Source organism: Salmo salar, chromosome ssa20 (assembly GCF_905237065.1).
Source record: "Salmo salar chromosome ssa20, Ssal_v3.1, whole genome shotgun sequence".
Classification (NCBI taxonomy): domain Eukaryota; kingdom Metazoa; phylum Chordata; class Actinopteri; order Salmoniformes; family Salmonidae; genus Salmo; species Salmo salar.
Window position 1 is genome coordinate 13,578,440 of NC_059461.1, and position 15,921 is coordinate 13,594,360.

Sequence of the window (15,921 nt, forward strand, 5' to 3'; positions counted from 1 at the left end):
TTGAGAGTATTCCATAATTCATCAGGACAAATGGCTAGTGACACGTCTATAGGTTTCCAATGATGAAATAAAAAAAAATACAAATTTCATCCCATGAGCTTAGAATAGTTCAAGCTATCATGAACATTTTAAGCATTGGCCAGGTAATCTCCGACTAAAACGGTAACTGAGCCCTTGGCGTTATAAAGACCCATCTCAGTGAAATGGACAACGGACCCTGTAGTGTTCCACTGTGGACAACAGTGTATCACTTTCTTTAAGTGCACTTTCTTTATTAAAGCCACTACCCTGTATCGCTGCTTCCTGCATTTGATTCCTCCAGTACGACACCCAAGCCTTACACCCATCTACACACAATACCCCATAATGACAAAGTGAAAGAAAAAAAATATTCATATGATAGGTAAGATATACAAAACCTTGCAGAGACCCTATCCAACTGAAAATCTCTTAGAAAAAAAGATAAACTACTTGGAAACAAGACTTAAAGAGAACTGATATTGGCACAAGTTGGAGGGAATGTTGAAACATAACTAACAAAATTACAGTTGACAAAAATGTATGTTTTATGCAGTGCAAGGTTTTGTATATCTTACATATCATATGAACATCCTTGTCTGATTCAAATAGGATTCCTTCAACACTGCTCAGATGTCCAAAAGATTTCAAATCACAAATGTCTTGATTAAACTTTTAAAGTTCCATGACTACCTAATCTCTGTACCCCACACATACAATTATCTGAGAAGTCCCTCAGTCAAGCAGTGAATTTCAAACACTGATTCAACCACAAAGACCAGGGAGGTTTTCCAATGCTTTGCAAAAAAAGGCACCTATTGGTAGATGGGTAAAAATAAATAAAGCAGACATTGAATATCCTTTTGAGCATGGTGAAGTTATTGAATCACACTTTGGATGGTGTATCAATACACCCAGTCACTACAAAGATACAGGCATCCGTCCTAACTAATTTGCTGGAGAGGAAGGAAATCGCTCAGAGATTTCACCATGACGCCAATGGTGCCTTAAACAGTTAGAGTTATGTGCATTCGGAAAGTATTCAGATCCGTTGACTTTTTCCAGATTCCTCTAAAATTGATTAAATTAAACATTTTCCTTATCAAGCTACACACAATACCCCATAATGACGAAGTGAAAACATGTTTCTGGACATTTTTACAGATTAAAAAAACTAAACAAAATAAATACATACCTAGTCTAGTGGTTAGAGCATTGGACTAGTAACCGAAAGGTTGCAAGATCGAATCCCAGAGCTGACAAGGTACAGACTCTTCCTAGAGCTGGCCGCCCGGCCAAACTGAGCAATCGGGGGAGAAGCACCTTGGTCAGGGACGTGACCAAGAACTTGTTGGTCACTCTGACAGAGCTCTAGAGTTACTCTGTGGAGATGGGAGAACCTTTCTGAAGCACAACCATCTCTGCAGCACTCCACCAATCAGGCCTTTATGGCAGAGTGGCCAGACGGAAGCCACTCCTCAGTATAAGGCACATGACAGCCCGCTTGGAGTTCCAAAGGACTCTCAGACCTTGAGAAACAAGATTCTCTGGTCTGATGAAACCAGTGGCGGTCAAGTACGTTTATCCCGGTTTTGTTCCGTTTAAGACTTCTTTTTTTTTTCTTCAACAGAATCGGCGGAATGAATACACCCCTGATGACTTGTGAACATAGTTCACTTTCATAGCAGCCATGTTGTATTCCTTCTCGCATCCATGCACTCTCCTCCTCTCACCTCTTCCCTTCGCTTGTGGACTTCAATGCACAACACATCAGCCGTATATGACCATGCGAAAAACACACTTTCCAAGCCAATCAGCCTACAGTGTTGTCACCATATTAGCTAAAGTAACGTCATAGTCAATATAGCTAATAGAACTAACGCGTTAGTAAACCCGCAAAAATCAAGCAGTAACGTTACTGTGTACAGTCAGTAAGCAGTTACACCAGTGGGCCCCGGTGGCAACAAATGTGTGATACCAAAAGCTTACTATTACCCAGTGTTGTGTTGAAAAGTCATAGCCAGTTAGCTAACATAGCATCCCTCTGTTTGAGCAGGGTTTCAGTAGGCTTTGCTAGCTAAGTAGATGAAACTGAAAAAAATGATAATCTCTTTCTATTTCTCTCTTGCGTCGCCTTCATTTCGGAAGAAATTAATTTGTTAAAAACTGTTTAACTATTGTCTTTCTCTCTTTGAGTCAACTACTCACCACATTCTATACACTGCAGAGCTTTCTAGCTGTAGCTTATGCTTTCAGTACTAGATTCATTATCTGATCCTTTGATTGGGTGGACAACATGTCAGTTGATGCTGCAGGAGCCCTGATAGACTGGAGGACATCCTCCGGAAGTTCTTATAATTACTGTGTAAGTCTATTTGTGGGGGTGGAAACCATGAGCCTCCTAGGTTTTGTATTGAAGTCAATGTACCCAGAGGTGAACGGAAGCTAGCTGTCCTCCGGCTACACCACGGTGCTATCCTCCCGAGTGATGTTGAGGCTACTGTAGACCACCTTTGCAAAATAGAGTGTTTTAATAAGGTACTTGGTGACGTGAATATATTTAGTATAGTTTTACCTAAAAAGGATACATTTTTTAATCTTTTACAATTACATTTTTTATGAAATTCACTGAGGATGGTCCTCCCCTTCCTCTTCTGAGGAGCCTCAACTGGACGAAAAAAATTATAATCTTTGGCCTGAATGCCAAGCATCAGGTCTGGAGGAATCCTGGCACCATCCCTACGGTGAAGCATGGTGGTGGCAGCATCATGCTGTTGGGATGTTTTACAGCATCAGCGACTGGGAGACAAGTGAGGATCGAGGGGAAAGATGAACGGAGCAATGTACAGAGAGATCCTTGATGAAAACTTGCTCCAGAGCTCAGGACCTCAGACTGGGGTGAAGGTTCACCTTTCAACCGGACAACAACCCTAAGCACACAGCCAAGACAAAGCAGGAGTGGCTTCAGGACAAGTCTCTGAATGTCCTTGAGTGGCCCAGACAGAGCCCGGATTTGAACCCGATCTAACATCTATGAGAGACCTGAAAATAGCTGTGCAGCGACACTCCCCATCCAACCTGACAGAGCTTGAGAGGATCTGCAGAGAAGAATGGGAGAAAATCCCCCAAAACAGGTGTGCCAAGCTTGTAGCGTCATACTCAAGAAGACTCGAGGCTGTAATCGCTGCCAAAGGTGCTTCAACAAAGTACTGAGTAAAGCGTCTGAATACTTATGTAAATGTTATATTTCAGTTGACTTATTTTTAAATACATTTGCAAACATTTCTAAAAACATGTTTTTGCTTCATCATTATGGTGTATTGTGTGTAGATTAATGAGGAAAAAATATATTTAATCAATTTCAGAATAAGGCTGTAAAGTAACAAAATGTGGAAAAGGTCAAGGGGTCTGAATGCTTTCCGAATGCACTGTAAACTAATGTATAGAATTTATTACATGAGACAGAATTCCCAAATTCTACAGCACAACGGCAGAGTCATGTCTTAAGTGTAAAACTAACAATGACTCAATAATCCATGCCTTCTGGGAATTCTATAAAGTCCAAAAGTCATGGGCAGAGTTAGAAAGTTCACTGTGAGAAGTATTGCAATGTAAATGTACTTTTTAATCCATCTGTCTCATATTTAAAGACATGGCATATGAGAGTGCAGTGAGATACCCGATGGGTTGGACAAAACTTTTCTCGCCAATCATATTGAAAAAACGTATACTTATAAACAATAAATCAACCGATCCTCCATCGTTAACACAATGGAAAGGTCAAATGCTTTATTATCTAAATGTTGAACGTGCGTGGGCAACAGAGAGAAACAAAAGGGTGCAGTTTGAGGCCATGTGGTGGAGAATGATACGGGCACTGGAGATGGGTGTGTGAGCAGGTGGGTCTGGGCAGGGGTGATGTTGTGGATGTTTCTGTGCATCTGTATGTTGTCATTTGCATGTGTATATTTCGTTTTTTTAAGATCATAAGTAAAATTTACAACAAAAAATTGAAAAATAAGAGATGAGGTAGTCATACAAAAATGTTGAACACTAATATTTGTTAAGCACATTTTTACTCCTGAACTTATTTCAGCTTGTCATAAAAGTGGTTGAATATTTGACTCAAGACATTTCAGCTTTTCATTTTTAATTCATTTGTAAAAAAAAATAATAATAATAATTCTAAAAACATAATTCCACTTTGACATTATGGGGTATTGTGTGTAGACCAGTGACACACAATCTCAATTTAATCCATTTCAATTTCAGGCTGTAACACAACAGAATGTTCAAAATGTCAAGGGATGTGATACTTTCTGAGGGCACTTTATTTGCATTTGAAAATGACATTTGTTACTATGGAGGTTTTGAAGTCCCTACCAACAGGGAACACACACTCACAGAGCCTATAGGAGTGTGTCATGTCACAGCAGTAGAGACAGAGACATGAGGGGGTTCCACTCACAGGTCAGAAATCACTGGGCCATGGGAGACTCTCTGTCCAGCCTGACATTATGGGAGATACCATGGAAGTATAATAAGTGAAGGATATCTAGTGAAAGTACAACCTAGTTGCCAAAAAGTCTCTATCACAGACACACGCACACGCACACGCACACACACACACATGAAGCAACTGTTTACTACAAAAAACAATATTGCTACTTATCTGATAACACAACACAAATGCAGATATGTTATATTCTTTCTAACATGCAATACATCACAAACTGTAAGGCGGTTGGTAAAAAATGATGTGAGCTACAGTATACAATACACATACTCAACCAGCCACTTTACTACATGCCAAATGACCAAGCTAACAGAGACAAAGATTCATCAACTCCTCTCTTCCATTGCCTTTGTGCTTCATCAACATTATAGCATTGCCTTCCCTTTCAGCTGTGCAGGACAACACATTTCCTAGTCATCAGGAATGCACCGGGGACACATTCTACTGTATGTGCTGCTTTAGTAAGTGTATTCTGGTTTAAAAGTCAATAGGAAGCAGGAGGTTGATGAGCCCTCAGACTATGGCTGCGTCCGTTTGCACTTTATTCCATGTAGTGCACTACTTTTGACCAGGGCCCATAGAGCTCTGTAGTAGTGCACTATATAGGCAATATACTGAATATAGGGAATACGCTGCCATTTCAGACACAGCCTGTGTTCCTTTTAGACAGGCACTCTGTCTGGCCGTCAGAAACTACAACCGTAGTTGCTTTCCCACCTGCCATAATAGTGGTAATTGTGGGCAGTTGGTCTGTGGCTGGCTTGGTTGTGGTCGCCATCGCAGGTGTGGTTGTTGGCGGGGTCTGGACTATTGTGGGTGCTGAGAGGGCACCACACCAAGAAGGTAGAGAAAAAAAACAGTAAAATGATATCAGATGCACTAACATGGGAAAATTCTGATCGTGGATATACCATGAAATCATCCTTCGGCCATCTCCCAAAACATTATGGTTTTTCACCACAGCTGTAGCAGTACAGTATCTCCTATAGATCTGCAAAGAATCCCTATGAGAGACTCTAGTATATACACTCACAGTCCCTCTCACATCATGTCCTTGGATTAGCCCTCATCTACACACTTTAAATCCCCTCCCCCCTTTTGAGTTATAGACCAGCAGTAAGGGATATAAAACTGTGGAAAAATGTAATTTGTGAGTGGCATCATTGTGATTAGAATGAAGGGGACCCACCACAACATCAGAGGGGAGGGACACATTATATTAGATAGTGTGCTATAAAGTAAGACAAAAGAATGATAGCATATGAACAGAGACTAAAAAAATAAGTGATAACAAGCTCTACCCCGTTTGATTAGGACTTTACTTACTGCCAAGAGTCCCAGCAGCATCACCTGAGAGAGAGAGAGAGAGAGAAAGAGAGAGGTTTACTCATTTATTTTGGAGAATTACAGTGTTTTTATGTATACATCTGAAAAAAAGAGAGCTGGAGGTTTTTCAATGCTTAATATACAAGCACATCAGCCGCCACATCTGCCGTTGGAAGCATCAGGCCCCCCATTCCTTCTTTTAATTTGTGGGTATAGCATAGGGTGCTTCTGCATATGTATACGTTTACATCTGTAGGATTCCTCAAACTAACTGGCATCTTTCCTTTGAAATGTGACAGTTTCAGCTGCTCCACTCTGTGGCTGTGTGGAGCAGATGACCCAAATTCTTCAACCATTACTTAATCCATCTAGTATGTTCCTGGTATAGTATGGTTGATACAGTATGGTATCATGTTGGAAGTCTATACAGTAGCTATTAGGGATGAATATTTCCCCCGAAAATCTACCAAGTTTCAATACCGGGAATAATTCATATCTATCCCTCGAAATATCGCAAAAAAATCTGAAGTGACAATTTTGCTTTGCCACTATGTAAAGATTTCAGAGCAAATTACACTGAAATTTCCTAATGATAGAGTAATTATCTTAGATTCCCAGCGCATGAAGGAGTCGGGATTTTGGTTTTCAGTGGGATTGGGACTGGATAGGAAAATAGCCTAGGCTCTAGGACAGGAGAAGATAGAATTTTCCCTCATGCCTCTCTGCATTGTTAACAAACGTAATGTCAGTGACAGCGATGCCTATGTAGTGAATTGTGCATAGGCCTATCACATTTGTGACTGTCAGAATATTCACAATAATAATAAAAAAAGGCACACATTCTTTAACAGACTAAACCTACTGTATGGGTTTCCTGTAGGGTTAATTAACTGCATTCGGGTCGCGTGTGTCAATTGTGCGTGCACTTTGAATTTATGGTGACTTTGTGTGAAGTAAATGCGCTAGGCTAAAGGCTTCCATGCGACAACCTGTTTGGATAATGTGCTATAAATGGTTTTTGCTAATCTGATGCTGCGCATGTTGTGCATTAGTGCCGGTACTGGGGGAAGACGTAATGTCCCGGGTCTTGTCATTGAATTTTTTTCAGGAAATGGGAAGCGTGTTCACGGGACAGTCCCGGGATTCCGGTTACCCATGTTAATCCCTAGTAGCTATATTTGAGGTTACGTACAGATATTGGGGGATCCGTTGGGGGTGGGTAGGTACGATCCAGGTTTCCATGACCTGGCTTTGAAGCCCCTCTCACAGCGAGTGCAGTCTTGGCCCGTCGTATTGTGTTCACAGTCACACTGCAGGCTGCCCTCCCGAAAGGTGCACTGGCCAGCATGGAGGTTACACTTACACCTATGGCAAGTTAGGTGGGGGAGAGAGGTATAATCAATGTCAGTCCACAACATGTCACTGTTATGCCTCGCTTGAATTTGAACAACTGCTATGCTAATCATGCATGATCATGTATACCTTGTGGGAATTGATATTACTGTAGACAAGCCAATCAATGCTTATGCCCCCTATGTACAGTAGAAATGAGCAGGTAGTTATCGATCAAGATATTATTTGATCAATTGCTTACCTGGATAAACAGGGGTCTTAAATACAGTAGTAAGATGAAAGAGTAAGATTTAAATTACATTGTTAAAGCTGAGTACGAGCACAAGCGATAAAATGTTGAAGATCGTGATTCACAAGCTGCAGAACATATTTGCATGTTTTAGAAATGGCAAGAGACAAATCTTTCAGGGAAACAGAATCAAATAAATAGATTTAGAAAATGTGAACTCCCAGATCAACCAACACTTCCCGATCTCAAGAAATTACCTGGCCATGTACATGTAAATTATTTTTTCAAGGGGGTAGAATTGAGGTGGCGAGAGAGGTGGCAGGCAAGTTAGCATGGAAATGGTGACATTTGAATAACAATCTCCCTAATCAAATGAGGGAGTGACTTCCAATACCCTGTGTTCCACTCTGGTGAGCCACCCACCCTACATTTGCATGAAATATTCATGGAATGGACCTCCACATCTCCAAAAGGATGTCTCCTCTCCTCTTCTTCTCGCCTATCCTCTCAATTATGAGGGAAAATTCAATTGAATCAAAGGGGAATTATCCAAATAGTGACACTCTGATACCATAACGATGTACAGTAGGCTATCACTTTCTCAGGTGTGTTTTAAAATCAGTGAATATCTCATCACACTGACTTCAATATTGACTTTAAAGGTTAGGTATATGCTCATCCTGGTAAAGATAGATACAAAGGGGATAATATGAGGATGTGGCTCTCTCATTTCCTACCCAACACACTGAGGAGGATAATTGACAGACAGAGCCCAGTTTCATTCCAATCCCATTGACTTTAATTAAGTCTGTTTTCAAAAGCCCCCTTGGAAACAGTTGGAGTTTCTTCCACCCGCTCAAGACCTTTAAGCCATAATTAAAAACTTGGCGACAATCACGGGGCTTTTTCATCCCAGTGCTCCTGGAGACAGAACTCCCATCAAGCACCTCTTCATGACAAATTAATCAGTGGCCCACTTCGTCTCAGTGCCTTCTGGGAAAACCCACGGCACTCCAGCTTATCACTGGATCCTCCACTTTAGCCCAACTATTAATCAATTACAGTACTCTTTGGGCAGTTAGCAATCATCTCCCACCAAACCTCTTTGCACAAATATCATTTTATTCACTCCTTAAAGGTCCAGTGCAGTCAAAAACTAGATTTTCTTTGTGACCCTTTTAATTGAAAACAATCACAGTAATGTACTTCATCAAATCAAATTTTGGCACATGCAGGAGTAGACTTTACTGTGAAATGCTTACTTATGAGCCCTTTCCCAGAGTTAAAAAGTCAGAAAGAATTGCTAAATAAAAATAAGGAAATAGTAACGCAATAAAATAACAAAACTATACACAAGGAGTACCGGGTTAATGTGCAGGGGTACAGGGTAGTTCAGGTAATACAGTGAAGACCCCTTCACTTTTTCCACATTTTGTTACGTTACAGCCTTATTCTAAAATAAATATATTTTTTAAAAAGGTTCCTCAATCTACAGACAGTACCACATAATGACAAATCACACACGTTTTCAGATATTTTTTTTTATGTATTAAAAATAAATAAAACAGAAATGTACATATGTATTCAGACCCTTTACGCAGTACTTTGTTGAAGCACCTTTGGCAGCGATTACAGCCTCGAGTCTTCTTGGGTATGATGCTACAAGCTTGGCACACCTGTATTTGGGGAGTTTCTCCCATTGTTCTCTGCAGATCCTCTCAAGCTCTGTCAGGATGGATGTCGCTTCACAGCTATTTTCAGAGATGTTCGATCGGGTTCAAGTCCGGGCTCTGGCTGGGCCACTCAAGGAAATTCAGAGACTTGGCTGTGTGCTTAAGGTCATTGTCCTGTTGAAAGGTGAACCTTCACCCCAGTCTGAGGTCCTGAGCTCTCTGGAGCAGCTTTTTATCAAGGATCTCTCTGTACTTTGCTCCGTTCACCTTTTCCCCGATCCTGACTATTCTCCAAGTCCCTGCCGCTGATAAACATCCCCACAGCATGATGCTGCCACCACCATGCTTCACCGTAGGGATGGTATTGGCCAGGTGATGAGTGGTGCCTGGTTTCCTCCAGATACTTGCCATTCAGGCCAAAATCTTGGTTTCATCAGACCACAGAATCTTGTTTCTCATGGTCCTTTAGGTGCTTTTGGCATACTCCAAGCGGGCTGTCATGTGCCTTTTACTGAGGAGTGGCTTCCATCTGGCCACTCTACCATAAAGGCCTGAATGGTGGAGTGCTGCAGAGATGGTTGTCCAGCTCTAGGAAGAGTCTTGGTGGTTACAAACTCCTTCCATTTAAGAATGATGGAGGACATTTAGTTCATGGGGACCTTCAATGCTGCAGAAATTTTTTGATACCTTTCCCCAAATCTGTGCCTTGAAACAATACGGTCTTGGAGCTCTACGGACAATTCCTTCGACCTCATGGCTTGGTTTTTACTCTGACATATACTGTCAACTGTGGGGCCTTATGAAGACAGGTGAGTGCCTTTCCAAAACATGTCCAATCAATTGAATTTACCACAGGAAGACTTCAATCAAGTTGTAAAAACATCTCAAGGATGATCAATGGGAACAGGATGCACCTGAGCTCAATTTCGAAGTCTCATAGCAAAGGGTCTGAATACTTATGTAAATAAAGCATTTCTGTTTTTTATTTTTAATACATTTGCAAACATTTGTAAAAATGTTTTTTTTGTTTTGTCATTATGGCTTATTGTGTGTACATTGATGAGAAAAATCCATTTTAGAATATGGCTGTTATGTAACAAAATGTGGAAAAGGTGAAGTGGTCTGAATACTTTCCGAATGCACTGTATGTACATGTACTGTAGGCAGGGGTAAAAAGTGGCAATCAGGATAGATAATAAACATAGTAGCAGCAGCATATGTGAAGGGTGTGAAAGAGTGTGAAAGTGTGTGTGTGTGTGTGTGTGTGTGTGTGTGTGTGTGTGTGTGTGTGTGTGTGTGTGTGTGTGTGTGTGTGTGTGTGTGTGTGTGTGTGTACTGTATGTGTGTGTTAGAGTGACAGTGTAGTATGTGTGAGTGTGTGGGTAGAGTCCAGTGAGTGTGCATAGAGCCAGTGCAGGATAGTGTTTTTTTTTAACATTTAAGTTAACCTTTTGTCCAGGTAACCATTCCATTAACTGTTCAGCAGTTTTATGGCTTGGGGGTAGAAGCTGTTCAGGAGTCTTCTGGACCCAGACATGGCGCTCCAGTGCCGCTTGCCGTGCGGTAGCAGAGAGAGCAGTCTATGACTTGAGTGAGTGGAGTCTTAGACAATTTTTAGGGCCTTCCTCTGATACAGCCTGGTATAGAGGTCCTGGATGGCAGGGAGCTTGGCCCCAGGGCCGTATGCAGTACCCTCTGTAGTGCCTTACAGTCGGATGCCAAGAAGTTGCCATACCAAGCGGTGATGCAGCCAGTCAAGATGCTCTCAATGGTGTAACTATAGAACTTTTTGAGGATTTGAGGGCCCACGCCAAATCTTTTCAGCCTCCTGAGGGGGAAGAGGCATTGTCGTGCCCTTTTCATGACTGTGTTGGTGTGTTTGGACCATGATAGGTCCTTAGTGATGTGGACACCAAGGAACTTGAAGCTCTCAACCCGCTCAACTACAGCCCTGTCTCGTTGAATGGGGGTGTGCTCAGCCCTCCGTTTCCTGTTGTCCACGATCAGCTCCTTTGTCTTGCTGACGTTGGGGGAGAGGTTGTTTTATGTATGATCTCCTTCCTATAGGTTGTCTCATCGTTGTTGGTGAACAGGCCTACCACCGTGGAGCCGTATGCGGCCACGCAGTCGTGGGTGTACAGGGAGTACAGGAGGGGACTCAGCACGCACCTCGTGTTGAGGGTTAGCATGGTGAATGTGTTGTTGACTACCCTCACCACCTGGGAGTGGCCCGTCAGGAAGTCCAGGATCCAGTTGCAGAAGGAGGTGTTCAGTCTCCTTAGTGGTGTGATGAGCTTTGAGGGCACTATGGTGTTGAACGCTGAGCTGTAGTCAATAAACAGCATTCTCACGTAGGTGTTCCTTTTGTCCAGGTGGGAAAGGGCAGTGTGGAGTGCAATAGACATTGCGTCATCTGTGGATCTGTTGGGGTGGTATGCGAATTGGAGTGAGTTTAGTGTGTCTGGGATGATAATGTTGATGTGAGCCATGACCAGCCTTTCAAAGCACTTCATGGCTACAGATGTGAGTGATACGGGGCGATAGTCATTTAGACAGGTTACCTTGGCGTTCTAGGGCACAGGGACTATGGTGGTCTGCTTGAAACATGTAGGTTTTACAGACTGGGTCAGGGAGAGGTTGAACACGTCAGTGAAGACACTTGCCAGCTGGTCAGTGCATGCTCTGAGTACACGTCCTGGTAATCCATCTGGCCCTGCGACCTTGTGAATGTTAACCTGTTTAAAAGGTCTTACTCATATCGGCTACGGAGAGCTTGATTACACAGTCATCCGGAACAGCTGGTGCTTCACTGGGCAGCTCGTGGTTGGGTTTCCCTTTGTAATCTGTGATAGTTTGCAGGCCCTACCTCATTTGACGAGCGTCAGAGCCAGTATAGTTTGATTCGGTCTTAGACATGTATTGACACTTTGCCTGTTTGATGGTTCGTCGGAGGGCATAGCGCAATTTCTTAAATAAACATCCGGATTAGTGTCCCGCTCCTTGAAATTGGCAGCTCTAGCCTTAGCTCAGTGCGGATGTTGCCTGTAATCCATGACTTCTGGTTGGGATATATACGTACGGTCACAGTTCGGACAATGTCGTTGATGCACTTATTAATGAAGCTGGTGACTAATGTGGTTAACTCCTCAATGCCATCGGATGAATCACGGAACATATTCCAATCTGTGCTAGCATTGTTAAGCAGAAATGATTTGATAATGAGATGAAAACGGCTGCATTGGACCTTTAACGTGCTCATAGAACTTCCTTGCCAACTATTTCGCAAAGACAGCTCAAAACATTTCATGTTGAAGCTACCACAGATATCTGAACCGAATACAGGAGTCCTTCCCGAGCTATTTCCGGCATTCACAGGAACATTTTCCATCCTCCTCCACCATTTATGCTTACAAATAATGCATGAACATCGAACATGTTAAATGTACAAGATATTTGCATCCACTGGCAGGTCCCCCATTTCTGTAAGAAAGCCACTGTTGCATATTTAATGACACAGACCCTACCCAAGCCCTATCCCTGACTGTAGCGCTTCCAGGAGAAAGGGCACTCTAAACAAAAGAAATCTGATGCAAAAGAGACCTGTCTTGTCTGATGGCAGAATAAATGCTTGCTGGCATATTCTAAATGTGCTTAGTTATGGGCTGTGAAACACTATGCAATGCGCGCACACACACGCTAGTAGGCAGATTGGTATGCATCACAGTGAATATTCTAAATTATTGATGCCTCACAAAAAGTGCAAAGTGGACAGTAAAGCCCCTTGATTAAAAAAGGGGAGCGAGCCAAGGAATCATTTGTTATACTGTAAAGGAGAGTATGGACAAGGCGGCTCTATCTTTGACTTTTAAAAAAAAACACTGTTTTCCTCTTTTCCTTTAAGGCCTTCAAAGCCTATAAGTCACTGCAGCCTGGGGGTGGCTGCGGAAAAGAGAATATACTGTATATTAATGCGCTCTACATTCAGGAAGTATCCTGCCTTCACGCAGTGGGTGTCAGACACACACAAAGTCAGACACACACACGTGCACCCCCACACACACACTCATAGACCATCTATCCATAGTGAGTCATTCATTACCGAGACCATGTTAGATTCTCAAGAGCAAAAATCAGTGTGCGGAAATTGCACCGTTGTCAATTTCCGCACCCCCCTTATGAGTGTGGATGGAGCCTCACTTCTGTGCTCTCGGAGGAAAATGCCCTCCTTCCTTCCCAGAACCAGGGCAGCTATATCCGGTTGCTGCAGGGCAAACCCCCCCCCCACTGTCTGGGCTCATGAGCTCATGTTACAGGCCAGCCAAGCCCTGCTATTGGGCCAGCATCAAACCCCCATCCGGCCATCTGGAGTGGAAGAAGGAACAGTACCGTACATTCTACATATGGCTCGGCCACACTACGATTACCACGCACAGGACAGGTTGACTGGAGAAGACGTTACGTGTTAAGTCAGTATTAAGTAATCCGCCGAATATAATGACATAATCACGGCCTATAAAACAGCTGAATGTTTATTAGCGTTGGCGAGCCAGAGCCACCAGCCCCCCTTTCAAGACGATATAAACAAAAAAAGCTTGCATCTGCTGGAGATGAGAAATGCAGCATTTAGGTGAGTAAATAACAGCAAGCGCTAAACAAATGTGGATAGACAGATAAAAGGCTGGTGGAGAGTGGCATGCTCTGCTCACTTACAGCTGGGAGCTGCCGCTAATGGGAGCTTTATTTATTTCCTCAACTTCTCTCGTGAGAATCCCCCACTATTTATTTTCATTTGCCGGGCGCTCACTGCCAGTGACTCATGATGACTAGCTTAGTCCCAAATAAGAATGGATGGAGAGGAGACAGGGACAAATGGTGCACTGCGAGGTACCCTCCTGCACAGAGGGGGCCACATCTGTCATTATTACAGCTGTTAAGACTCACTTCTTCTTTGGAGAGAGAGGATTTTTTCAACCAAGAAAACAATTACCGTTTCTGACCTACTACTCAGCTGGGACAACTAGGCTCATAACCACCATGATGCAGTTATAGAGTGGAGATTCCCTGACTATTGGGATGATCAATGAATCTGAGAGGGTCAAAAAATAACATGACTTCATTCTGTAGGCCTGTATTGGTAGTCTAGGAGCAACATTGTATGGCTCCTGATATTGGTTTGCAGGTGTACAGGTTGTCTCCATGGGCTTTGAAGAGCCAAACATGTATAATTGGCTTCAAACATCCTTTTCTGTTTGGTCCTGATCCGTTACTGGGACCAGACGAGTTCTGACCTCTGCTAATGATAAGCTGTTCAGGGTTTTCACAACAGCTCTCCAATGGAGGTACCATTTCACCTCACTAACAGCCCCTTCCCCTATATCTACTATACATTCCTATAGGGGTTCTGAGGTACTGCAGCTCTAGAATGCTGCTAGCCCCTTGACAGCAGATGCAGTCACAGAGTTCATTGCTTCACATGCTTTTTGCCATTTCTCTCTTTTCTCTTTCACTGTGCTCTGAGGAACTTATGATATGAGGAGAAAATAAAACCCTGCTGTTTCCCTCCAATACCCGCGAGAGCACTGGATCCCCAACCAACTCGGAGACAGCTACAGGAGACCTTTTCTCAACATTTTCCGGATTTTGCAGTTTAAGGGTTGGTGAGCACCAGAACGGCCCGGGGAGCACTACCCCATGAGGGGAGCAGCAGCCCTTCACGCGGCTGGCTCTTTAACTACCAATTTCAAATGACCTTGAAAGCTTTGGCATGGACAGCTCCTGTAAATTATTTACACAGGATGCTGAAGAAAGAAAAAAAACACCTTCTCCTGCACTCCCAACGAACAAGGGTGGAAGTCAAATGCAAAGCGCAGCTCCTTTTCCCGAAGGGATATGCAGATAGGCAGAGACATAGACACATTAGTGTAAGTGAGAAGTGTAGACAAAGTGGAGCTGTAGAAAGGGAGTTGGCTTTAAATTTCTCTGAGCACATCAAAATAGTTAAAGGACACTGGGAATATAAAAGGCGCCTTGCATAATTAATTTGTGGGCTCCGTGGGTTGAGGCTCTGTGGGGTTCTGCCAATTATGACCAGAATGTTGTAAAAGCACCTGCAGAGCAACTGTCCACTGCAGGGACCGTTAGGGACAGGATCCATTGCACTACTCCCATAAAAACACAATGTGAATCTGTACCATTTCTATCTACAGTAAATGAAGAGTAATATGACAAAGGAATTATTATCATTCTGATTTGACACAGTGTCTGAACCCCCTCCGCATTTTACATTTAAGTAATTTAGAAAACACTCTTATCCAGAGCGACAGACAGGAGCAATTAGGGTTAAGTACCTTGCTTAAGCAAACAGTTTTCTCATCTAGTTGGCTCAGAGATTCGAACCGGCAACCTTTCATTTACGAGCTCAACACTCTTAACCACTAGGCTACCTGCCGCCTATGTGACACAAGCACACCCAAAACATCTCTATGCCTGAGTCAGGCATGTCAAATCAAACCACATTTTACTGGTCACATACACATATTCAGCAGATGTTATTGAGGGTGTAGCGAAATGCAGTAGTATCTAACAATTCACAACAATACACACAAATCTAAAAGTAAAAGAATGGAATTAAGAAAAAGAGAAATATTAGGACGAGCATTGTCGGAGTGGCATTGCCTAAAATACAGTAGAATAGAAAACAGTATATACATATGAGATGAGTAAAGCAGTATGTAAACATTATTAAAGTGACTAGTGTTCCATTATTAAAGTGGTCAGTGATTCCATGTCTATGTATATAGGGCAGC

General features: G+C 42.7%; 1 protein-coding gene across 1 annotated transcript in view; it reads right to left on the reverse strand.

The window, feature by feature from the left end:
• LOC106580126 (netrin-G2) overlaps window positions 1–15,921 on the reverse strand; it is a 47,687-nt gene that overhangs the window by 12,510 nt on the left and 19,256 nt on the right. The window contains exons 4-5 of the mRNA XM_014160829.2: window positions 7,053–7,225; window positions 5,861–5,884 (exon numbers count right to left, since the gene is read on the reverse strand). Of these exons, the coding sequence (XP_014016304.1) occupies window positions 5,861–5,884; window positions 7,053–7,225 (197 nt within the window). The remainder of the gene's footprint in view (window positions 1–5,860; window positions 5,885–7,052; window positions 7,226–15,921) is intronic.